Below are 26,562 nucleotides of genomic sequence, written 5' to 3'. Positions count from 1 at the left end.
CAGGCAAGATAGAGATGCAGCCTCGGGGTTTCTGAGGTTCTGTTTCCATTGCCCAAAGAAGAGAATCATATATTTTGTACATTTATAATTACTTTCAGCATTTGGTCCAAATTAGAATTCCAAGCCTCTTTACCTGTCCATTTCTGAGATCCTAATCTACACTATCTGGAAGACTGGCTTATGAAAGCTCTCTATCAGTACAGAAGGAGAACTGGCATCCGAACAAGAATAATTCCTACTTAATAACAAGAATAGTCGAGCTTTCAAGTGAACTTGAAAAGGCTGAATTTGGAACTCTACAAAGACATCTCCTGTACTGTTTAGATTTCAGACTGTCATTCCTCTCCAATGAATATTTTCTAGATGTAGAAAATACCTACTCGTTGAGAACTGTAGCCATCTTTGTGCACTCAGACATGAAACTTTTCATAAGCCCCTCACGACTGAATCTGCTGGCAGGGTGGTTGCCCAAACACCGTCTTACATCTCATATGAGTGGTGAAAAGATCATTTTGGCAGCTATCCCACTGAGAAAATAAACACTGCCTTCTTTCATCCTGTACTGAGCTGCAATTATTTTCTTATATTCTCTTTTCAAAAGAAATCACAATTCTAGGACTTTGAGGAAGAGCATCCTAATGGAATGAATTAAGAATTGGGATTGTGACGCATTGGCGTTGGATAAGCACTTGAATGGCTTAAAGTGGTCAGAATACAAACTATGTTTTGTCCACTGACTCCCCAGTAAAGCGGGAAAGAACCTGTTAGAGCAGTCTATCGTAAAGTAAATGTTAGATGGGAAACTGATATTCTCTGTAACTAAACTGTCAACTGGACAGCACAAGTTGAGATTTTTGCAACAGTTTCATATTCATGAATTTAACAAAATTGTTAATAGGAAAAGTAGTCTGTAATTGGCACAGGCTTTCTTGTGGATAGGCACAGTTTTCTCTGATTTAGACTTGCAAAGAATTGCAAAGAATTTCTATTCTATTCTATTCAGCATAGAAACAGGCCATTTGACCCAACCAGTCCATGCCAGTGTTTATATTCCACACGAGCCTTCACCCATTTCGTACTCCCTCCCTCCCACACTCTTCTGTTCCTCTCTCCCTCATGTGAAGGTCTAGCTTCCTCTTGAATCTTTACTATCTGTTTCAACCACCACTTCAGGCAGTGAATTCCACAATCGCATTAAACTCTGCGTGGAATAGTTCCTCCTAAATTCTCTTTTAGATCCCCTAGTCACTATCTTATATTTGTGTCTCCTGGGGTTACGGGCTCCTCAATGAGACAACATTGATTGAGAGAGATAGTTTGAACGAAGCATCCAGCAGATCAGAAGGTTTCTCACAAGCAGGTTTGAGAATTCAAGTACTTCTGGCACTGGGTGGTTAGTGACTCATTTTAATGGTAACCAGACATTTAATTTTTTTTTATTCAGCCGAGCGTGTTGATAAGATGCTATTTTTATTTTGCTTCTCTATTTTTTTCCTTTGGCAGGTATAGCGTATCTTAGTGGGATGTGCAGTGAAAAAAGAAAGTGTGTGCTTGCTGAAGACAATGGACTCAATCTGGCCTTTACGATTGCTCATGAAATGGGTCACAAGTAAGTAACAATCTAATAACCATGCAACTAGTTAAATACAATAGCGGGGTCTAATTGGTGCATTTCTTAACATGATTCTTTAATGGGATTCTTTGATAAGGAAACTCAAATTGGAACTTCTTCCTGTAACTGAATGTTAGCCATTGCCAATCCATAGATACTCCATTCCAATGCAATCTACTTATGAAACAGATTGCTTGCTGATTAATGGAAATTCAAATGGAATTCATTATTGTAAAATCTTGTGAAGAAATTCAATAAATTAGACAATATTATTTCTTTTCTTGACCGAGATATATCTATTTTTTAAATCCTTACATTTGATATAGCGCCTTTCATGTCAGGAGGACATCCCAAATCGCTTCACAGGATATATTGTAAAGTGGAGTGTGTGTGTTTTGTGGGCGAACGTGGCAGCCAATTTGTACTGTCCCACACACAGCCACGGCATGAATGACTAATTTTATTTGAAGGATTGTTGGCCAGAACACTGGAAGAAACTCTGTTCTCTTTTCGAATAGTGCCATAGGATCTTTAACATCCACCTGAACAGGCAGATGAAACCTCAGTTTAATATCCCATTCAAAGCACGACACCTCCAACACTGCAGTACACAACAGCACTACATTGGTGTGTCAACTTAGATTATATGAGTTCTACGTCCTGACAAGGGGCTTGAACCCACAATCTTCTGACTCAGAGGTGAGAGAGTTACCGACTGAGCTAGCTTGACACACATACACATTAAAACTACATTTGAAGTTGAACTTCATGGAGAGACAATCTTCCCTCGCTTCTGCTAAACCAATATTTATTCTTGGGTTAAATGTGATTCAAAATGCACAGGTTAAAAGAAGGACATAATGGAATTTAAAAGAGGAAAAGGCCATTGAGCTCTTTAAGCTATTTTAATTAAATCTTCTGGATTCATACTTCAGTGTGATCTAATTTTCTTAGTGTAATTGAACCAGACATGTTTAATACATTTTGCAAAGTCTTTCATGTAAAACCCTACGCAAATCCACGTTAGTGAAAAAGGCTTTGGACACAGAACATTGAATTACCTTTAACAGGAAGAAGATTTATCTGTATCCTAATACATTATTTTTATAGTTCAGTTGCATGGTATAATTATTAGTCATAGCAAACCTTAAAACAATTTATCTATTTAGGTACATGTGCTCAGATGACATAATGAACAGGCAGAAGTTCTGGATGACTTCTTGCCTATTTGTCAGCTTGCCAAAGAAACCAGAAAAAGTTTTGTCATGTCTTGGCAAGTATAATAGTAAAATTCAGCTGTGACAAAATTACAGATTTTGTGCTAAGGTTATTGTTGAGGTCAATTAAACCTAGGGGGAAAAATGCTGTCATGGAAAACTTATATCACTGAAGTTAGCGAATTGAGAAGAATTAGATGTAATGGTATTGAGTGCTCAACTTGCTTTCTAAACAAAATTTTGTGAGATAAAGCCCACGCAGTGTCTCATTAAAAGCGAAAACACAGTTTGTACCTGAGCTGAGCATATGCTTTTTGATCAGGTGAAATGCTTCATGCAACTAAAATAAAATGCAATTTAAGATGAAATTGTTTCTGATCTTGGAATTATTTAATTAGACATTAAACGGTGAATTGCATTAAAATTCAATTCCTTTTTGTGCATAATTTTAAGCAGTGCTGCTTTGTGGAGTCCTGTAGCTCAGTGGTTAGAGCACTCGCTTTGCAAGCGAGAGACCTGAGTTCAATTCCAGGCAGGGCGAAACCTTGGGCAAGTTTCCTTACCCCACACGCCTAATAATAATCCCTCCAAAACCAAAAACAATAATAAATTGGTCATTTTCAATCTACGACTGTTTGTGGGACATTGCTGTGCGCAATTGGCTGCCGCGTTCGCCCACAAATATACAGTCAATTCACTTTACAGTGTGTTCTGTGAAGCGCTTTGGGATGTCCTCCCGACGTGAAAAGCGTTATATCAAATGCAAGGATTATTATTATTATTATGATTTGAATCTTAAAATTCAATGCAGTCAAAGCAGCAATTTATTTTCATAGCAAATTTCTATTAGTCATTTCTATTAGAACATATGAAGAGTTGGTTGTTTAAGGTGGTTTGGAACAAAATGTTAGAATAACAAAGATGATCAATAGGCCAGCAAGCATCCAGGACAAGTTGTACTGACGTTGGACTAAAATGTGACTTTTGTAAACCAGTAGCTACCCCACAGATTTGAACTTTGCAACTAAAATTGCAGAATCCTTTAACATGTTTGATAAAATGTCACAAAAGAAATCCCCAACCCCAAAACCAACTCAACATCATGACAGCATTTTACTTTCAGGCCATTTCTCGGCCAATAAGTAGCCCGAAATGTCCGACAAAATGGAAGTGAAAGCCAAACAGGCACTGTTGGCATTCAGAATGGTGATTTGTTCGGGATTTTTTTCCTGAATTTATTTGCAAACCAACACACTGTTGTTGGATGGTAGTCCACACTATGGACATAAATAAACAAAAAAGGTCTTCTTATTCTGTTTAAATTAATGGCCAAAACAAACTACAAAAAAATGACTTGTCAGGTCAGCATTTCTATATCTGTTAGGACTGGAATGTGTAAAATCCTAAATAGAAATATCAGGTTTGTCGATCTGAATACATGTTGTTTGCAGCATATGTTCTTCATTCACATCCTGGACAGCCACATCCTGTATAAAAGGTGTTGTTCTTGGTCAGTATGGGAGAAATCGAATGGAGTTAGTTGAATAATCACTTTCACTTTTCACCCTTTCTTCTTCTCCCTTAAGTAACAACTTGTTTTCACCCACTGCTCCATGTAGTGGCCTGGTTGAGAACTGGTGAAAATCACCTAAACAGGTGAGTGGTTTTGTGTGGCAGACAGCTCTGAAACTAATGTACGATCCTCTGTCTTGAAGTCACTTATTCATGCGCTGAGCTAACTGGGCCACCTCTGCTGAACATAGTGTGTTGCGATCAATCATCAAGACAAATGGGTTTGTTTGCAACTGGTGCATTAAACTAGAGATTTAGTCTAAGTCACAAGAGGAGTGTGCGAGTTACAAATATAATTACTTTTTCTGATGTTCTGTTCAACCACAGTACTTTATCTTCCAATCCCAGCTGATCTTTCAGCAGTTCTGGATCGCAGAGTTTGCATATAAAGATTATTCTACTGTGATAGACGATGCTAATTCATAAGTGTTCACTCCTTCACTCCAACATTTTATAAAATATAGATTATTGCTGGTGGATGCATATTGTTGCTTTAATGTTGTCATTATTATTGGGTTTCTTAACACCTCAGCACATACAGTGCCACCACCTTCACCTGTCAAGTGCAAATAATATTGCTTCTTTTGGTATACGATTGGTGCATATTGGTATATATTGGTGCATTTTAATATATATTGTTTTTTAATTTGTGTGAAAACAACCGGTATTGAAGAGATCAGGCTGGCTTTCTGTGTGCATTTTGGACATTTTGCTAGGTAAATGTTGGGTTCCATACCCTAGTCACGCTGTAACCCAACCTACTTTATAATGAAGCATGATGTAACATGTGGTCTAAAAAACAGCACATGGTCACATTTTAGCAAAGCTAAAGTCCTTGCTGCAAAGGTGGGATTTGATAACTGGAACAAATCATTCTTTGGAGCAGAGTCAAACCATTTTGAAAAAAACAAAACCAAGTGCTTGGAGCATAAAAAAGGCAACCAGTCAAGACAATGCAGAAATCTGTGAGAGTATCAAAAGCATGGTAATGGACTTAAAAGCTCAGGAAAATGCAAATTGCTGTGTAGGGGAACATTGAAAGCAATGTCAGCTGGATACCAAGGGCTACTTTGAGAACACATGAAAGTAGCTCATCGCTGGAGACAGAAATGGAACAATGCACTACTTCTTCTTTTCGAGGCACCTCAAGAACATGTTACCTTCTGACCTTAAATGTATAAATGATGAAACTTTTATCTGCTCCTCGAGTGCACCAATTACATATAGTCATTTTTTTCAGTTATTTTGATATCTTTCATTATTTGTTTTGCTCCTACTAAATAATCTAAACAGGTTTGCATTGAGGTTGTAGTATTCACATCAGTTGAATAACATTGATAAACTTGCATTTGATAATCGTAATCACATCATTGAAATGTCTCAAAGCCATTCACAGAATGTGCTCTAGAGTGTAGTGACTGTGTTTTTTGTGGACAATCCCAGCATCCAAATTATGCTCAGCAAAGTCCCTCACACAGCCATGAAGCGAATGAACAATTTTTTGGGGGGATTGTTGGTCAGAACACCCAGAGAATATCAACAACAAATTGCAATTATAGAATACCTTTCACATTGGGAGGACGTCCCGAAGCAATGAGACTCCTTTCTCAAGTATTGGAGAATAGGCTTAATAGGCATAATAGGCATTACATATCCTGCAGAAAAATATTTACCTGAGGCAATGCAGAGCTTAGATGGGAACACTCAGATTCACTGTGATCTATTTTAAATCAAGAAAATTCTGTATACCATTTAGTATTGGTAGATTATATTGCACAACTAATGTTTGGCTTCTGTACAATGCAAAATCCATATTTACATTTATATGGTGGCTTTCACATTGGGAGGATTTCTTAAGGGGACGAACAGTGTAAGATTTCTACTTGAACTGGAGTGGGACTGAGAATGTGGGCTAAGGGGAGAAAAGATGGCTGAAAGCACGGTCAAAGAGGAAGGTTGTGAGACGGTGCTTGAAACAGGTGAGGGAAGAAGTGAGCTGAAGGCCCTCCAGTGTAGAGTACCAGAGAGCCTGACCGCTGATGGTGGAGCAAGGGATGTGCAGTAGGCCGATGGTTGTTGAGAAGAGGGAGCAACAATGTGGTTACTTGGACATCACACAAAATACATATTGGTCTCTGTGCTAACCCAAAACTTCTTCCATCAGGAATTACATTGTGACTATCGCCTTACTTAGTCCCATCCCTTCCTCTGCCATTCTCTCTGACCCTCTAACTTTTTCTTTATCTCTCTCTAAGGATTGTTCTCTCTCTCTCTCTCCCAGAGTCTCACAACTTTCCATATCCCTTTGCCTTGCTGCATAACTTTCTTTTGCTTTCTGCGTCTCACTGTGTACCTGACCTTTTCATTCTTTGACTCACTCACCATTTTGCTCCATGTCTAACCATACACAATATACTGCTAAATAAGCAGTTACCTCTGTGTCACTGATAAAAAAAATATTTTGCACGTATACACATGTGGTTATAATAATAGTAATTCTTGCATTTGATATAGCACCTTTCATATTAGGAGAACATCTCAAAGTACTTCACAGGAACACTGAAGAGTGTAAAGGTTTCGTAGGCAAATACAACAGCCAGATTTGCGTTTGGATATAGCACCTCATTATGTCATTGAGCCATCTTAAAGCGCTTCACAAAAATTACTGTAAAGTGCAGTGACTGTGTATTTACAGGCTAACATTGCAACCAGTTTGCACACAGCAATGTTCCACAAAGAACCATGAAGTGAATGGCGAATTGGTGGCCAGGATACCAGGAGAAACTTTCTTCTCTTTTCGAACAGTGCCATGGGATCTTTAATGTCCACCTGAACAAGCAGACTGGACCTTGGTTTAACTTTTCATCCAAAGAACGGCACCTCCACCAATGCAGCACACTCCAGCACCGCAATGGCTATATGAGTCATGCAGCCTAAGCTATATGAGTTCATAATCCTGAACGTGGCACTTGATCTTATCACTTTCTGACTCAGAGGATGAGAATGCTATCACTGGAGCCAGGCTGACATAGGCCCTAGTAACCTTGTTGTATACTTACAACTGGATTGTTTTGCTGGTACCTTGCCAGCCCAGTGCCACATTCAACGGACATGTGGATAGTTGGTGTGCAGATATATGGCATTCTCCTTGACTCCATTTTAAAATCTGCTTACTAAAGCATCTGTGGGGCTCTATACTTCAGCTATTACCTCGCTCCATACTTCACAGTTCTATGCTTCAAAACACAGTGCTGCCAAATGGCACAATATGGCTTTCAGTTACCTAGGAAACAGTATTTCCCAGCTGAGTTTGGTTTGTAGGCACAGTAAAACATTACTAATTTATGAGGAATTGCTCATACAAAATGTATTTCTGAGATGAATAAATGTTTGAAATAACGATGCCTGTCTTGGCTTACCAGTTTAAAACAATGTGGTTGAAAATCTGTTGAGTTTAAGGAGATGCCAGCCTATATTGAGAAGTAATTTAAGGTCTGTCAACCTTTTTTTTGTGTTTTGCATTACTCAGTATTGTAATATTTTAAAGACTGGGAGCAATGGAGGGAAATAAATACATATGTTTCTTGTTGCATAATAACGTGCATGCAGCACACAGGCAGAATGTTGAAGAGAAGTGGAATAAAGCTTTAAAAGAATCTTGCAGAGCAAATCTGGATGTTTAGCTTTGTTGTGGTGAAGGTTGTGTGTTTAACTTTTGGTCTTGACTTGCAAGAGTTCAGTTAATAGTCCCGAACTGAATTCAGAGTGCAATAAGATTTTCCATACAAAAATACAGTCACAACTGATTACAGTCTATCTTGTGAAATGGTTTGAGACGTCCTTCAGAAGTGAATGTCATTAAATTAAATGTAAGGAATACATCTTGATCGCTGGGCCAACTGGTGGAACATAGTGGTGGGTGCCCTCAACTGCGGAATTATGGTTCTGCATGGTCCAAGGGAAGAGGGAATTGATGGGAAAATACAAGGGGCATCAATCCCAATTGTTGACTCTTATTGTTACCTCAGGGTCATGGTGGACACCAACTTTAGCCTGGACACTGTCCTGAAGGACCATGCTGGGAAAGGAGGACTGTTTGCACAGGTCTTGCATGCCACAAGCTTGACCTGCATTGGGATCTTGCTGTGCTTGAAAAGGGATTAGATTTTTTTTACACACCCGTAATTGTTTAACATAAATTATTCCAATGGGGTCTAAAAATCTATGGGAAAAGAGGTAAGTCCCCTGGTACAAGTGCCTCAGACATAAACCATTTTTTCTCCATTAAAACCCTGGTGTATCATGCTAAGTGCATAATACTTTAGCTTGGACCTGATATCTCATCTGAGCTGAAGTCTTGCGAGTCTGTGTGTCGTACAGAGGTTGCCATGGAAAAAATGTTGTTTTTCAACCTTTTTCCACAAGGCAGTGTTTCTGACAATCATCCAGAAGTAGCTGGACAGAGCACTTTTTAGAGCCCGCTACTTATTAAGAGCTAGGCAGAGTGCTCTGAGAAGTGGTCTATCTTAGCTAAGCGTTGCTTCGTCTCATGCCTCTCTTATCATGGGAGAAGTCTTCTTCCATACCTTTCCACTGTCCCTGGCTGGTTGCTCTGTCACACAGCATCGCCCTTCCTAGAATTATCAAAACATGCAAATCCATTGTAATCATTTTGAAGATCAGCAATAGATAAAGTCAATCGTCACTTGGGATGTATTGCAGTAAGTTTTAATTGTAGCAAATTTATTGACCAGCCGGTAATTGACTCCAGAATCATTGCAGTAAACTAGCAGCAACACTTGTGATACTTTACTCCTTAATTTCTGCCCCAAACCCAAAAAGGTGATTATAATAATAATAACAATCCTTGCAATTGACGTAGTGCTTTTTATGTCGGGGGATGCGTCTAAGCACTTCATAGATTCACTGTGAACTGTAGTGACTGCATATTTTGTTATCGAATACATTCAGTCATCTGGTTCTCAGATTGTTGATAGTGATATAAGCATATACCCCATTTTTACACTAAGCAGAGTATTGCCCCACCCCACACCACGGTTTCTATATAAATGAATGGTAAGTGGGCCTGGCTTTAAACTAGTGCAGCTGTGAGCTACCTAATGCTTAAAATGTTTTCAAAAAGGCTTTTTAAAAGCTGGCTCTGATCAGACAATGTAAGAGGCTTGGCATAAAGGTTGAGATATGAAGGCCAGGGTGGTTTCACTGCATTCTAAAGTACAGTGGGAAGTCTTGACGTGGAATTTTAATGTGCTATTTAGCTCAAAATGCACACTAACTACTGTTCTATTATTGCCTTCAATGTGCCAAATTTGCAGTGCACTGAATTGTAAAGTGTTTATAAAAAGCACAAGTTAATCGTCGGTTAACATTTTGCATACTTTGGTGTGAAATTTAATGAAATTATTTGAAACATCATATTTGGCAACTAATTCTTTTGAACTTGAGAAGTATTCATATTTGCAAGTAGCAGTCATAGTAATGTGTGAAAATCTCCTTCTATCTTTTGCTGGTGCTCATAAAAAAAAATTTCTTTCAAAAACAGACACTCATAGGTGGTCTTTGTCCACTTATTGATGACACAATACTTGTTATTTATTGTTCATGTGTGCAGTAGATCAGGAAAGAACAAGCCGACAAGTTTGGCTTTTCGAATGTATTGACGTCGCACCGATATCTAGTGCATCAAGGCCGAAATAAATAGTATCTAGGCTGTGGTTCAGTTCAGACCAGTGAGAAGCAGACTTCAATAAGAGATATAAGTCAATGTAACTGTGGAGTTTTGCTCAACTATCTTTGGGAGTGAAGAAGAAAAGTTGCAGAGCATTCCATCAGGGCATTTTTCAGTCTGTAATTGGGCATTTTGAACCCACTCTATGGAAGAAACATAATTGATGCACAAAATGGTTTGTTTCATGCTCCTTTTTGAAGTGATTAATATAAATGTGGAGGAAATGTAGCTGGTACCATAAGTGACAATAGGATATCAACTTTCATCCATAATCCAACCAATTTTTTTCACTCAGACTGTAATCAACGACTGGAACAGGTCACCAGGAAAGATAGTAGAAGCCAAAAAACACTGCATTTATTTAAAAAGCTGTGATGGGGGAACAGTAAATTGGGTGTTTGGGTGTTCTGGAAGGATGAGATTGGATGAGCCGAAGGACCTTCTTCATCCAAACTAATCTTGTGAAGTGAACACACAATTTTCATCCATTTGAAAATGTACAAGCTTCTTGCCTCTGCCTCATTCTTTGGGGATCACCAGTAGGTGGTGCACATAGAATGGTACAATTAAACAAGGCTTACATTGTTTGCTTTACCTATTTGCAACATTGTCACAGCTATAGTGAAAACATCAAGAATAAATATCAATACAATATCAATTTTGCTGTTAATCTGCCTAAAACCCTTTTAATAAGAATTTAACCAACTCATCTGAAGCAAAAGAAAGTTTCATCCTTGCGTCACTGTAATAAATACTTTCAATTATATCAGCTGTATTAATTTTGACTGAATGTTTTATCTACCAGTAAAATCAACCTTTTTTTTCCTTTACATTCAGTATGGGAATGAATCACGACAATGATCATCCACCCTGCGCAAATGGCCTGCACATCATGTCTGGGGAGTGGATTAAAGGACAGAATCTGGGAGACGTATCATGGTCCCGGTGCAGCAGAGATGACCTTGAACGATTTCTCAGGTATATAAGCATTAAATTATCGATTGGCACTAAAATCAGAGTGGACATAGATGTTCCATTTCAGTATTTAATATCTTTGGCTTCCAACCTTGAATGGTTCACAAAGGAAGTGACATTGGTGGCGTGTAAACAAATCTCACGAAGTGCTGTCGGTGGCAACCTCCCCTTCCTCTCCAATATCCTGGAACGAATATGGCTTTTTATATGCTTTTTTCAATGAAAGGGGTTCTGAGCTGATGGACCCAAACCACTGCATCATAGTGCTGTTGCCCTGAATGTGCTGGTGCATTATGTTGTTAGGTTATGTTATGTTAGGTTAAAGATCTATTTGCTGTATAATTGCCTTTACTGGAAAAGTTCTGTTGCAAAATATCTATACATTGTGCCCCTTGCAATCTAGCACACATTCTTAACAGGAGGATTGGCTTTCATCCATTTGAAAATATGCAATGCATTGTCTTCTTGGCATAGAGTTTTAATTTGCATTGATTTTGTTGTATTTTTTTATGTTTGGCTTTACAGTCCACCAAGGTCACACCCCATTTCACCCCATATAAGGAAAATGCTGTCCTTATAGGTGTTGCTACCTATGAGACATCGTTAACCTTTCCCTGTCCTCTGGTACTGTTCCTACTCCTTTAAAAACCGCTGTCATCACTCTTATCCTTAAAAAACCCTCCCTTGACGCTTCTCTACTCCCTAACTACCGCCGCATCTCCAACCTCCCCTTCCTCTCCAATATCCTGGAATGAATTGTTACTTCTCAGCTTCGCTCCTTCCTCTTCCACCACTCTCTTCTCAAACCCCTCCAATCGGGCTTCCATGCCGCCCACAGCACAGAAACTGCCCTGGTCAAAGTGATAAATTACATTCTGTCCATCTGCGACCACGGCTCCCTCTGCCTCCTCATCCTCCTTGACCTCTCTGCTGCTTTCAACACTGTCAACCACTCTATCCTCATCCACCACCTCTCCTCTCACCTCAACCTCCACAGCGCTGTCTTTGATTGGTTCAGATTGTACCTCTCACACCGCCTGTACTTCATCTCCTCAAACAGCTTCTCCTCTAGCCCGGACCATCTTGTGCAGCGTTCCTCAGGTCTCTGTCCTTGGTCCCCTCCTCTTCAGCATCTATATGCTCCTTCTTGGTGACATGATCCATAGACATGGAGTCAACTTCCACATGTATGTGGATGATACCCAACTCTACCTCTCTGCCTCTACCCTTAACTCCAGGAACACTGCTGTCCTGACTGAATGTCTGTTAGACATCAATTCCTGGATGAGAGCTAACTTTCTTCAGTTGAACGTCAACAAGACCGAGGCCCTTCTGATTGGCTCCTATCAGTACCTTTTCGCCTCAGGTGCTGATAGTATCACCATCCATGGTTGCACACTCCACCTTGCTTAGCCAGTCCGGAACCTTGGGATCTTGTTTGACCCTCAACCATCCTTTCTGCTCCACATCTGCGTCATGACCCGCTCTGCCTTCCCCCACCTCCACAACGTCACGCGGCTCCACCACTGTCTCACACCACAGGTCGCCGACACCCTCATACACGCCTTCATTACATCGAGGCTCAACTATGTAAACTCACCGCTTGTCGGCTTCCCCGACTCCTTCCTCCACAGACTGCAGATCATCCAGAACTCTGCAGCCCGTGTCCTTTCCCGCACTAGGCTCCACGACCCTATCACCCCCATCCTTGCCCAACTCCACTGGCTTCCCATCACACAGAGGTTACAGTTCAAGATCCTGTTCCACACCTTCAAAGCCCTCCATGGTCTTGCTCCCCCCTACCTCTCCGACCTTCTAACTCCCTATCACCCTATTCGCTCCTACGCTCAACGGGCTCCGGCCTGCTTCACATCCCCCGCTTTGCTCACCCCACTATCGGCAGGAGGGCCTTCCGCCATTCTGCACCCACCCTCTGAAACTCCATCCTGCAATCTCTCCGTCTCGCCCCCTCCTTCGCCACTTTGAAGATCCACCTCAAGACCCTCCTCCTCTTCGACCATGCTCTCAATCTCCCTGTTTCCCTTCCTGCCCTCTCTCCACCCACCCCCCCCCCCCCCCCCGCCCGATCCTCAGCTCGAGTCCATAACTCGGTCTGTCCAGCTCCTTGGGACGTCCTCCCGGCGTGAAAGGTGCTATACAAATGAACTTTTGTTGTTGTTGTAATCGACATTCTTAAAGGTGATGTATATAACTCTGATCAGAAATTTTCCCCAAATTTTTTTAAACCTTTAGTGAAGTGCTTAATGACTTACATTTGTCTTGGAGCGCTTCACTCTTTTGAAGACTTCATAGTGATTAGTGGCAGCATAAGAGAACATTATAACAAAAACAGGACGCTTAATAAATAGTAAGAAATTGTTAGGGAGCACATGTCTGCTTTAGTTGGAAGAAACAGCTGAAAACTGCCAAAATCAACACCATCGTTATTCAATTGAGAGAATTCCAACCCAATTCTGCGTTTAAAAGATATGTTATTTGAAACTATTATGGACACAGTAATATACCACCAAGTAATAAGATAGCATAGCAGACAATTTTTTCAGATCTCTGTCAAAATATGAACACACCATTTCACTCTGCAATACCAGTCCAAGCCCAGATGTAACCTGCATTGAGATACTTTGAGTAGTACAGAACACTCTTAATTTTCCTCTGTAGGAGGCAGTTGGTAAATTTGGACAAATGAAAGGTAAAGCAAATGCACACATACCCATACCAACCCAATGGAACTCTGCTCAGATGTTGGTCAGTGCTGATATACTTCAGGATGCCAGAAGCCTTCTTTGGTCACAATCTACCTTCACAGAAATCACCTCATACCTCCTAGGAGTTGAGTTCTATAGGGTTGTTCTCTGACATACCCAGGTATGTGCTTGATTCACTGATTATGAAACAGTTTGATTCTTGCAAATTTTATCCAATGAACAATCTCAATACAGTACAGAACAGTGAAGGTAAATAGAATGGGTCTGGCTAAAGAGATATCCCGGAGATGAGAGGAGACTTTAAACTTGCTGAGCTCTATGGGCTTATGAGTGCCCAAGTTTTCTCCATTTCTGGTACAAAGTGATTACAAATATAACACAGGCACCCCTGAACCATGTGCATTAAGTCATTTTGACTAAATCTCTCCAAGATGCATAGACAAAATATCAAATTCACACTTGCTATACTTGCAGACTTATTAATTGCCAACAAGATGATACGCATTTTCCATGATCTGGAAAACTGGACACAAACTGGACATTTTGTACTTGAACAAATATTTTCTCATTTAGTGTACATTAAGGTAAGCCAATTTAGTGTTGCTGAGTGAAGCACCTTCCACCATTAACCGACAGCATTATAATAATCCTTGCATTTGACATAGCACTTTTCATGTCTTCCACTGACATCATTGAACTAGACTCCCAGGTCAGCTACAGCATGGATTTGATACATGCAAAGTGAAGCTGTCTTTATGCTGTCCCAGCCCTGCATTCAGAAGAATCTACTTCAGTAGTGTAACATTTCCATTTCCTACTTCAGCCATCCTAAGGCCCTTGACTGAACTTGCCAATTTAGTGCCAAATTAATGACATTCTTGTACTGAGAATCAGGCTATGAGCTTAGGCAGAACAAATGTGGGCAGTCTGAACCTAGTTCTTAGTATTCAGCAATACAGCTAACAAACACTTACATTCTATCACTGATTAACAATTCAATCCGAGAGAATACTACCAGGAATGTGAGTTTCCTAGAAGTTAGTCACAAGAATATAAAACCAAACCAATTTTAAAATCATTGTTCTTCCCCCATGAGACAAGGATTGGACAGGACAAACTCTCTTTGCCTTCTGCCACAGCTCAGTTACTACTCATTATCTTAAAGGTCTGTTAAAAGCAATTCGACTGCAACATTTTCTGCAGCCAGGAACGGTGGTGGGGGTGGGGGGGACCTGACGGCAAAAAGATTTGTGGGCCCCCATTTTCGTGTGCTCCCCATAAGTAATGGGCCCAGTAGTGGACTAGCTCCCTGAAAGGGCTCAGGATCATGAGATAAAATAAGGGCACAGATTCATGGGAAGCCTTTGGCAACCAATCATAACAGCAACAGCAGCTTGCATTTATTTAGCATCCCTCATGCTTGGTAGCGTCCCAGAGCGCTTAATCACGGTGCTTGGGAAATTTCCAGATTTCCTGTATAGCCAATGAATGGACCTCTCCTGAGCATGGGCTTGGCGGTAATAATCCACCCTCAGTGTTTATAATAAGACTAGCACCAATTCACAAAGTTATTGTCAAAACAACCATGTAACCATGCTACAAATGAGCCCCATGGCCACCATATATTGTATATGATTTTGTATCATTGATGAGCTTGACCACCACAGCCAATATCAGATACATTGACACTATGAGACCTCATAAAACAACAACAAAATTACACTTGTATAGCGCCTTTCACGTCAGGAGGACGTCCCAAGGTGCTGGACAGACAGAGTTACGGACCCGAGCTGAGGGTGGGGAGGGCGGGGGGGAAAGCAGGGAGATCGAAAGCACGATCAAAGAGGAGGGTCTTGAGGTGGGTCTTGAAGGTGGCGAGGGAGGGGACGAGATGGAGGGAATGTGGTATGGAGTTCCAAAGGGTGGGTGCAGAGTGGCGGAAGGCCCACCCATCGATAGTGGGACGAGCAAGGCGGGGGATATGAAGCAGCCTGGAGCCCGCTGAACGGAGGGACCAAACAGAGTGGTAGGGGATTAGGAGGTTGGAGAGGTAGGGGGGAGCAAGACCGTGGAGGGCTTTGAAGGTGAGGAGCAGGATCTTGAACTGTATCCTCTGAGTGATGGGAAGCCAGTGGAGTCGGGCGAGGATTGGTCTGATAGAGGGTCACGGAGAGAAAATGGGCTGCAGAGCTCTGGATGATCTGCAGCCTATGGAGGGAGGCGTTGAGAAGGCCGACAAGCAAGGAGTTTGCATAGTCAAGGATCAATGTAATGAAAGCATGTATGAGGGTTTCGGTGGCCTGCGGTGTGAGACAGTGGCAGAGCCGGACTATGTTGCGGAGGTGGAGGAAGGTAGAGGGGATCATGACACAGATGTGGGGTAGAAAGAATAGTTAAGGATCAAAGAAGACCCCAAGTTTCCAGGCTGGCTTAGTAAGATGGAGTGTGGAACCATGGATGATGGTGCTGTCAGCGCCTGAGGTTTGGAGGCCCTGACGGGAGCCAATCATAAAGGCCTCGGTCTTGTTGACATTCAACTGAAGAAAGTTAGCTCTCATCCAGGACTTGATGTCTGACAGTGGTCCTGGAGTCGAGGGTGGAGGCAGAGAGATAGAGTTGGGTGTCATCCGCGTACATGTGGAAGTTGATCCCATGTCTTCGGATCATGTCACCAAGAGGGGGCATGTAGATGTTGAAGAGGAGGGGACCAAGGACAGAACGCCGCAAGAGATGGTGTGGGGAGGAGAAACTGTGTGGAGATGAAGTGGAGGTGGCTGTGAAAGGTACAGTCTGAACCAGTCAACGATAGAGCAAAATCTACTTTGCCTCTTCCAACATCGACTCCAGGTTCACCGATATTGTATCAGCTTGTCTGGCAGACACCAGGGCCTGGATCAGTGCAAACTTCCTATAACTGAATGTAGATAACAGGGAAGCCATACTCTTTGGCTCCTGCCAACGTCTTCATTCCTACGGATCTGACCTCCTCAATCTGACTGGGCTCTCCCTCAGACTCACTGAAACAGTGCACAATCTAGACTTCTGGTTCGACCCCCAGCTGACCTTCCTCCCCCACATCCGATCTCTGACCAGGACAGTCTTTCTCCACCTCCACCACATTGCCTGCCTCCGACCGTACCTTACCCCAAATGCAATCGAAACCCTTGTGCAAGTGATTGTCACCTCCCACCTGGACTACTCAAAACGCACTCCTCTCCGGTCTCCTCATCGCCACTATTCAAAAAATCCAGCTCATTCAGAACTCTGCGGATCACATACTGACTTGGACCAAACTCCGTACCCACATCTCACCCGTTCTGGCCAGGCCCACTGGCTCCCCATCACCAAATGGATCGACTGCAAGATCCTCACACTCATGTTCAAATCTATTCATTCCATAGCACCTCCCTACCTCTCCAACCTCCTCACTCCACAAACCACCACCCAGCACTCCCCTCGACTGGCACCGGCCTCCTGCTTGTCCCTTGTATCCTCAGCTCTACCATTGGAGGTTGCGCTTTCAACCTCTACATCCCAAAGCTCTGGAACGCTCTCCCTCAATCCCTCTGCCTTTCCCCCTCTCTCCCCTTTTTCAAGTCCCGCCTGAAAACCTTCCTTTTCGACCGTGCGTAGGGTCTCCTCCAAAACAACAGCATTTTGTGTGCCCTTTAATCTTTTCCAAAAACTCAATTATACTCCTTTGGCTCTGGTAGCAGCAGTAACCAACAACATATGAAGTACAATTAAGGAAGTGCGAATTATGATGGTTTCATCAGTGAGATATTTCTCAAGTCTATCCAATAAGAAAAGCAGGGGTATCCAGCTGTGCTGACACACAGCTGGACTGCAATAGTTATTGGATGCATTGAGGTTTTGTTTCTGTCTTTTGCTGTCCATGCAATGTATCACAAACAAGTCATGCTTTAAACTGGGAAAAATTGTACAAAGCTACTTCGGTTTTATTTTATTGGAATAGAACATTGTCCAAAGAAAGGTAATCTCATGCAGAACGGTGTGAAACCTTTTTTTTATACTAAATCGTCTTGACGAGAACTTAAAGAAATGTTTTAGGAACAGGCCCTACATCGATCAACATTTTTAAAAACTCATGAAGACATGCCTTGCTGGTTGCTGACGGTTTCAACAACAACAACTTGCATTTATATAGCACCCTTCACGCAGTGTATCATCTTGGAGTGCTTGCTTGTGGCGGAGACTGATGCCGAGCCGGGGGAGAGGGGAGGTGACCGTAAGCATGGCCAAAGAGGAAAGTCTCAGACATTGATCTGAAAATGGAGAAGGAGGAGGCAAAGCAGAAGGATTGAGGGAGAGATTCCCAAAGTTTTGGGGTGTAGTGGCTGAAAGTGGAGCAAACTGGACAAGGGACAAGCAGGAGGCCGGAGCCAAACAGAGGCTGCGGATGGTGGAGTGGGGAGTAAGCAGGTCGGAGAGGTAGGGAGGTGCCAGGGTGTGAAGGGAATTGTAGACAAGTTAAAGTCGAAGATTGAAGTTGAAATAAATGATTCAAGAAAGAGATGCTTAGATAATTGGGAAATAGAAATATTTTTTCAAGACCTATCTCTTTGACTGTGCTTTCGGTCATCTTTCCCCTCCCCACCTTGAATTTCACCCCAGGAACTTGAAAAGACGTGAAAGTTACCAAATTTTGCATTTGAGATACTGCTTTTTTCCACCTCTGCCACATTGCCTGCTCGTCCGTACTTCACAACCAGCGCAGCTGAAACCCTCGTCCATGCGTTTGTCACTTCCCGGCTGGACTTTTCTAATGCCTTCCTCGCTGGTCTCCCCAGCTCCTCCGTGCACAAAATTCAATTAATTGAAAACTGCCGCCCGGATACTTACCATATGAAACACCGTACCCCCATCACCCCATTTCCTTGTCAGGCTCCACTGGCTCCCAATTACTGATCTGATCGATATCAAGATCCTCTCACTGATTTTCAAATCCCTTCATGCCATCGCACCTCCCTACCTATCCGACCTGCTTACACCTCATTCCAACACCAGCTGTTTCCTCTCAGCTGGTTCTGACCAACTGTTTGCCCCTTGTCCCCTCCGTTCCACCATCAGTGGCTGAGACTTCACCTGCTACACCCTGAAACTCTGAAACTCTCCCCCTCAATTTCTCCGCCTTGCCTCCTCTCTCCCACCCTCCTTTTTGGTCATTTTTACGGTCACCTCACTCCTCCCTCTTCCCCTGGAGCGTTGTCAGAGTCTGCCACTGTGAAGTGCTTCAGGACGCTACCCTACGAGAAGGGCGATATATAAATGCGAGTTGTTTTTGTTGTATTGCACTGAAGGATATGGTGAGGAAGCAGAGAAAAGGGCTTAGTGTGTAGTGTGCTGGAATGGTTTTTGGTGGAATTGGCTCAATGGGCCAATGCCCTTCTCCTATTTCCTAAATTCTTATATAATCCTACATCAACTGAACACAAGCAAACAAAGAACAATGAAAGGCCATGTAGCTGTAGTTATCTACATCTTGAGTTGATGATGTGGATGGTCATTTCACGCTTTCCACACGGAACTAAAGCATCTTAACTCCTACAGTGTTGTCCTTTTCAAATGTAATGCTGCATCAAGCTTGGCTTTATTTCTTAGCTCAATATTGCTCTCTTTCAATGTTTCAAGGATGTATCACAAGATTTTAGTCTCAGGAAAAATAAAGTCCAGCTGATTCATTTTGCGTGAGAAGTCAAGAAACACCTGGATATAGAGACCACACCCCCACCCCTCAAAAAAAAGCGGACAAAATGGATCTTTCCATTGTTTGGCATAATTTTGCTTTTTACACACAAAACAAATAATTTATTCAAAGTATTTCTCACCTTGTAACTGTTAGAGCCCTTTCTGTTGTTGGTTACTGCTACACACTAATGCCAAAGAGTAGAATTACATCCATGGAACAAAGATGATACACAATAAATACTGTATTTTCAGAATTAGCAAAATAGTTCCCATAAGAACAATAAATAACTCTGAAAGAATCAGAACCACATCGTTCCAGAATCTAGAATTTAGATTTCAGCTTGTAAAATTATGATGTTCAGAAACAAAAACATTAAAATAAAGGGTTGTTTAACAAATGTTTTCCAAAATTCATAACCAATGTTCGCTAACTCTCAGGGGAGTTCTCAATAATTTGTATGCACCCTAACCAGGGAGCGTAATAAAAATGAAGTAAATTAGCCAGGAACATAACTTTATTCTGAACATCAGTGCTCTGCTCTGTATTTGTCGTGTATTATGTGTACTAATATGCCTCCAATGATTTTGTCTCTTGCATTTGATATAATGCCTCATCTTGTTGTCTAGATGTCTCAAAGTACTTCACAGGGTTTGATTCCCAGCAGAGCGAAATGTTGGGCAGGTTTCCTTACTCCACACGCCTCTGTTTACCTAGCAGTAAGTAGGAACCCGGTTGTTAGTTGATTGGTGGATCGCTTTTCCGGGGGTAATAATTCCTTCAAAAAGAATTGGTCACTCAATCCACGACTGTTTGTGGGACACTGTGCGCAATTGGCTGCTGCATTTCACTCACAAAATTCACCTCACAGCATAATCACTTTACAGTATATTCTGTGAAGCGCTTTGAGACGGCTCAAAGACGTGATAAAGCGCTATATCAACAACAACAACAAAATTACATTTGTATAGCACCTTTCACGTCGGGAGGACGCCTCAAGGCGCTCGGCAGTCAGTGATTCAGACCCAAACTGGGGGTTGGGATTGGGGAAGGAGCAGGGCAGCAGGGTGATCGAAAGCACGGTTGAAGAGGAGGGTCTTAAGATGGGTCTTGAAGGATGCAAGGGAGGGGTTGAGGCAGAGGGACTGTGGAATGGAGTTCCAGAGGGTAGGGGGAGAATGCCCGCCCACCAATGTTGAGGCGGGGGATGTGAAGCAGGCCGGAGCCCACTGAGCGGAGCGAGCAGGTAGGATGGTACCGGGTTAGGAAGTTGCAGAGACGGGGCCATCGAGGGCTTTGAAGGTGAACTTGAACTGTATCCTCTGAGTGATGGAAGGCCAGTAGAGTTGGGCGAGTATGGTGATAATAGGGTCACGGAGCCTGGTGCAGGAGAGGACACGGGCTGCAGAGTTCTGGATGATCTGCAGCCTATGGAGGGAGGAGTCTGGGAGGCCGACAAGGAGGGAGTTTGCATAGTCAAGCCTCAATATTATGAATGCGTGTATGAGGGTTTCAGCGATATCAAATGCAAGGATCCTGTCCAAAATTTGCGATATATGCAACCTATCACCAATTGGTGTTGATTTAGCCAAACACTGACAGCAAACTGCCTTGTTTGGGCAATATCAGGCACGCACATTGTTCCCACGAAGCTTCCATGTGCCTGACGTAGTTATACTCAGGACTGTCGCCAGATGAGAAGTGTTCTGTTTTCTAACAATGTCAACCTTTACCCTGTGAGTACACAACATAAACTATTACATGAAAAAGGGACCATTAAAAATCCCGGAAAAGGAGCAGAACCATGATTCCCTGTTTTCCATGCTTTGAGCCATGGCAAGTTGCAGTGATTTTTTCTATCAGAATAACTTCCCCACCCACATCTATTGGCTACTCCCTTCATTGATCGTTACCCAAGCAAGGCCTCTCCATCTCCAACATCTCTGACAAAGCCATTTCTGATCACGTTTCCATTTCCCTTACTTCCATCATCATTATCATCATCATCATCATTCCCTGCTGTTAAACCTACTGTCATTGCTTTCTACCCCAGAACAAAATTCTCACATCTCCCTCGAGTCCTCTGAATTCCTGCCCCTCTGGCCCTCCTTAAATACTCCATTAATTTTCTCCACAACTCCCTCATTCCACCATCCACATTCTCGCTCCTATCACATCCCAAGGACTAAAATCCAAGGACTGTGCTGCTGAATGCACATGACTTAAATCTGGCTTCACAGTCCATCGCCAGGTCTAACTGGACCACACCAAGGCACCTATCCCAGTGTCTTCATTTTGTCTCTTCCAGTGACTTCTCCTCCCACCCCTGCACAGTCACGTGAGATGTCCCTCAGGACTCCATCCTTCGTCCTCTACTTTTCACCATCAGTATTCTCCTTCTTGCTGGCATTAGCTGTAGGCATGATGATGAGTTCCACTTCCACATGAACACAGATGACACCTGACTGTATCTCTCTGTCTCTACCCTTGATTCCAAACGTCTGTTCTGACTGATTGCCTGTCACATATCAAGTCCTAGAAGAGTCCTAGCTTTCCACAGCTAAATGCCAACAAGACTGAGGGCTCTCCTGTTTGGCTTCTGTCAGAGCCTTTTCATCTCAGATGCTGAATCTTCAATCTGCACAGATGTTCAATCTATCTCACAGAGCTGATGAGGAACTTGATGTCCTTTTCTTTTCCCAACAATCTTTCAAACTACACACACACACACAGCTTCCCCTCATCTTTGTAAAATATCCTCCTTCCCCTATTATCCTTTTCCCCCTCCCCCAGGCTGCTGATCCATGTTTTCATCACATCCAAGCTTGACTGTGCCAATGACCTGCTTGCCAGACTTCCCAGCTTCTCCCTATAGAAACTGCAGACCATCCAGAATTCTTCAGCCTATGTCTTCTCCCGCACAAGGCTTCACGAGCCAATCAACACCCCGAGGTCAACCGAGGTCCCCTCTGCCTGTTCAGGTGGACATTAAAGATCTGAGGCACATTGTTTAGGAAGAGAAGGGAGTGTCCCCCAGTGTCCTGGCTAACAATCCTGCAGATAAAATTGGTCACCTTTTATGGCTGTCTGGAACATTACTATATCCAAAATTAGCTGTTATGTTCACCTCCAAAATACAGTCATAAGTCTTTACTGTACTTGCTTTAAGTCATCCTTCTGAGGTGAAAAGAATTCAATCAAATGTAAGGATTATTATCATATAATTACTTGTACAATATCTCCCCAAGCACTGTGGAACTTAAATGGAAAGGGATCTAACTTTTTGTTATAATCTATTTGTAAATATATGTGTTCATGTTTTACTTTACATTCTCCAAGGTTGCTGTTTCTCTTGTTACATCTGACATTCTACGCATCTTTGTAATGAAGTACCACAGAGTGCTTTTATAACAATGCACAGCCAGCCAAGAAATAATGATATTTAACAGATTCTAGGAATTAATTATTAGCATTTAGTTGTTTGCACCAAATTTTTCACAAAGATGGTTTATGTCTTAGAAATGTTACATAATATTAACTTTGACTGAGTGCCACATGAGATTACAAAATAATATCAGCGAGTGTTCGTAAAATCTGGAAGTGGATTAGTAATTGGCTAAAAGGAAGGATGCAAAGGAAAATGGATTCAAACGAGGGGAGGGATTGAGTAGAACACCTCAGGGTTTGTGGTGGGATCAGTCCTGTTTCTACTTGAGTGTACGTAAATGATCTGGGTTAGCATACTCAATGAAGGGAAAAATAATGGGAGGGGCTGGCGGGAGGGAGGGGAAAATGAATGATTTAGAAAGCCAAGATCTTACAAAGAGAGTTGGACAGAGTATAGAGAAACCTTCCTCGGTCGGCTGGGTTCAATGTTCAATGTCTGTTATATGAGTGAGGTGTGAAAAATATCTGTCTCCCAGATCATGAGGTCGCTGCTGATGTCACTTCTTCCATGCAACGCACAGAAAATGATGTCAGTGACTCGGAAAGAGGACAATTTTTAGTGTGGGATGCTGGCTAGTCAGCTGTAGAAGCTAGGTGCAATAATAATCCTTATTATACTTGCATTTGCTTTAACACCTTTTCACATTAAGAGGACATCTCAAAGCGCTACACAGGATATACTGTAAAGTGTAGTTACTGTGTATTTTGTAGGCAAACAGGATCTTTACCATTTGCCTGAACCGGCAGACAAGACCTTGGTTTAAAGTCTTATCTGAAGGACAGAATCTTCAGCAAAACAGTACTCTTAAAGCACTGCATTGGAGTGTCAGTTTAGATTGTGAATTCAAAGTTTTGATTTTGGGGTTGAACCCGCAATCTTCTGACTCAGAGGGGAGAGTGTTAGTAACCTCTGAACCAGGCTGACAATATCCCATACAGCAGGCCCATGCTATAAGCGAGACAGCACTTTAGCAAATGATGCTGTTGCCTAAAAATACACAGTCAAAACCTGTGAAGCACTTAGAGACACCATAACAATGTGATAAGGTGCTATATCAAATGTAAGGATTATCAAATGCGAGGATTATTATAATTGAGTTCCCTTGCATGTATCTGGGCGGAACACTGATAAATGAAGCTCGGTACGGATAACTGAAAGGTGCTGCGAAATGTAAGTAAAAATAAGTCACACACACTCCATGACAAGATGGAACTTGCCAAGAGAGGAGTTGAAGGAGACAAGGTGGTGTAGTTGACTTATCACTCATCGTGTCCAAACAGTGCAAGGCAGCAATAAACAAGGAAAACAGTGTTGCAAAACTCCTACTCATGTCATGTTGCTATGTACAGAAAAATAAATCGCAACTCTTTAATCCTGAACTGAATCTTGCTCTACAGCTCTACAGTTGTCAACCACTGGGAACATATGTTTCTCAAACTGTCCCAGGGTGAAGGTGACAGTGGCTTTACAGACAATTTGCTAACAATTAATATGGACGTTTAAACAGTGTTGCCTGTCATAAATAACAAGTAAAAATGGTGCAGAGCCCAAAGAAAACAATAGTATTTAATGAGATATTAAACCAAGATCGTGTCTGCCTGTTCGGGTGGACATAAAAAATTCCATGACACTATTTGAAAAGAGAAAGTAGTTTCTCTTGATGTCCAGGCCAATAATCCCCTAAAAAAAACTGGTCATTCACTTCATAGCTGTTAATGGACACTGCTATGTGCAAATTGGTTGTTGGATTTCTCCTACAAAACACATTAGAGTGTATCCTGTGAAGCACATTGTGACAGTGTCCCGATGTTAAAGGCACTATACCAATATAAAGACTATTATTTGTTTTACTTAATTCAAGATCTCTCTGGGAATGGAACTATTTGTCTGGGGAGAGTAAACTACCTCTCTGCATACAAACACCTGCATAAACTGAAGCTAGAGGAATGATTCCACATGTTGTGTTAAAAATTACTTACACACTGGCATCCCTTTCTAACAGATTTTCTTATTGTAGGCTAGAGTTCTGAGAGCCATTCATACTCTACACAATTCATTTGTTTGAGGAGATGTGGAAACGTCCATTATATAAGCAGTAGGAAACCGGGAAGCATTTAATTAAAAATTATTTTGATCACCTGAGATGCACAATGTGAGGCAATACTTTCTGGTTAAGTCCTCCTCTCATGCTTCACATGAACCTGAAGCAATGTATGTTAATCCTGGTATGATCTTTACGTGGCCCAGCACAGTATGCCTTCTGTCAGTGCTGGACTCAAAGGTCACCTTTGAACCCATTACAGAGCAGCAGCACTTTGAGCTTATTGAGCCTACACCTCCTGATTATTTGGGTGTGCACCTGACTCCATGGAGTCCTGGAGCTCAGTGTTTAGAGCACTTGCCTCGCAAGCGAGTGGGCATGGGTTTGATTCCCAGGCAGGGCGAAACCTTGGGCAAGTTTCCTTACTCCACGTGACTTTGTTTACCTAACAGTAAGTAAGAACCCGGTTGATAGTTGATTGGTGGATCGCTTTTCTGGGGGTAATAATCCCTTTTTTAAAAAATTCACTCTATCCACAACTCTTTGTTTGACTCTGCTGGGTGCGATTGCTGATGCATTTTGCCCACAAAATATAGTCAATTCACTTTACAGTATATTCTGTGAAGTTCTTTGAGATGTCTTGAAGACATGATAAGGCACTATATCAAATGCAAGGATTGTTATTATTTAGCATAGAACATTCACTCTCTAGAGACAATGTTGTTATCTGTCTGCAAATGATTCAGACTAGCTCCACTTATGAAGTTGAATAAGTCATATTCCTTTATGTCACCTATAAACTCCTAACATTGGAAACCATAGCACCTGACTGATAATTTAGTGTGTTGTAGTAATGATAAAAATAAAAAAAGTGTTTGCAGTTGATACAACTGCTATAGCATTGAAACATCTCAAACCACTTCACAGGGAATTGCTATAACTTTTAATCTCTCCTCCAACTCATACATCCATTTGGATACAAAATACAAAATTGTTACACTTTACAATCAATCCTGTAAAGTGCTTTCAGACCACCTCCCTATTTGAAAGGCTGCATCAAATATAAGGATTATTATTCAATATGTTTTATTGGGGTTTTGTGACATGTTAAAGGCTTATTTTGTGTACACTTGTACAGCAAAGTAAAACCATGTAATCCTTGAATATATATATATATATATTTGTACGCACATTTGCTTAAGTCTTTGCCTTGCTCAAGCAACTATTTTGTAAGTGTCCTTTGGGGGTCCACGGGATTTGGGTGTTGATAACTGTGACTCAGAGCTGTTTACATCAAGTTGTACAAAATAATAATTTTCAGGCATTACAGCATTTACAATTTTAAAACTGCAGATGATAGGGAAATTAAACAGATAGTTTTTAAATGTCAGGTCCACAATTACATTTTACTGTTGTATTTAATGCACTTCACTCAAAATCCCAGTATGGCTTTTTTAATACACAAGGTCAGATCTGCCCTGCAATAAAGAGGAATGGGCAGGGACTAATGATAGT

The 26,562-nt window shown here is 41.8% G+C and overlaps 1 protein-coding gene across 1 annotated transcript in view; it reads left to right on the top strand.

Moving 5' to 3' along the window:
• The window catches only part of LOC103178117 (A disintegrin and metalloproteinase with thrombospondin motifs 19), a 197,640-nt gene that overhangs the window by 84,354 nt on the left and 86,724 nt on the right, over nucleotides 1-26,562 (top strand). Inside the window, 2 exon segments of the mRNA XM_042345176.1 lie at nucleotides 1,504-1,609; nucleotides 10,988-11,128. Of these exon segments, the coding sequence (XP_042201110.1) occupies nucleotides 1,504-1,609; nucleotides 10,988-11,128 (247 nt within the window).

This window comes from Callorhinchus milii, unplaced genomic scaffold (assembly GCF_018977255.1).
Source record: "Callorhinchus milii isolate IMCB2004 unplaced genomic scaffold, IMCB_Cmil_1.0 Scaffold32, whole genome shotgun sequence".
In the NCBI taxonomy this organism is placed as follows: domain Eukaryota; kingdom Metazoa; phylum Chordata; class Chondrichthyes; order Chimaeriformes; family Callorhinchidae; genus Callorhinchus; species Callorhinchus milii.
Note: the sequence above shows the minus strand (reverse complement) of the source record. Positions and strands in the feature narration are given on the sequence as shown.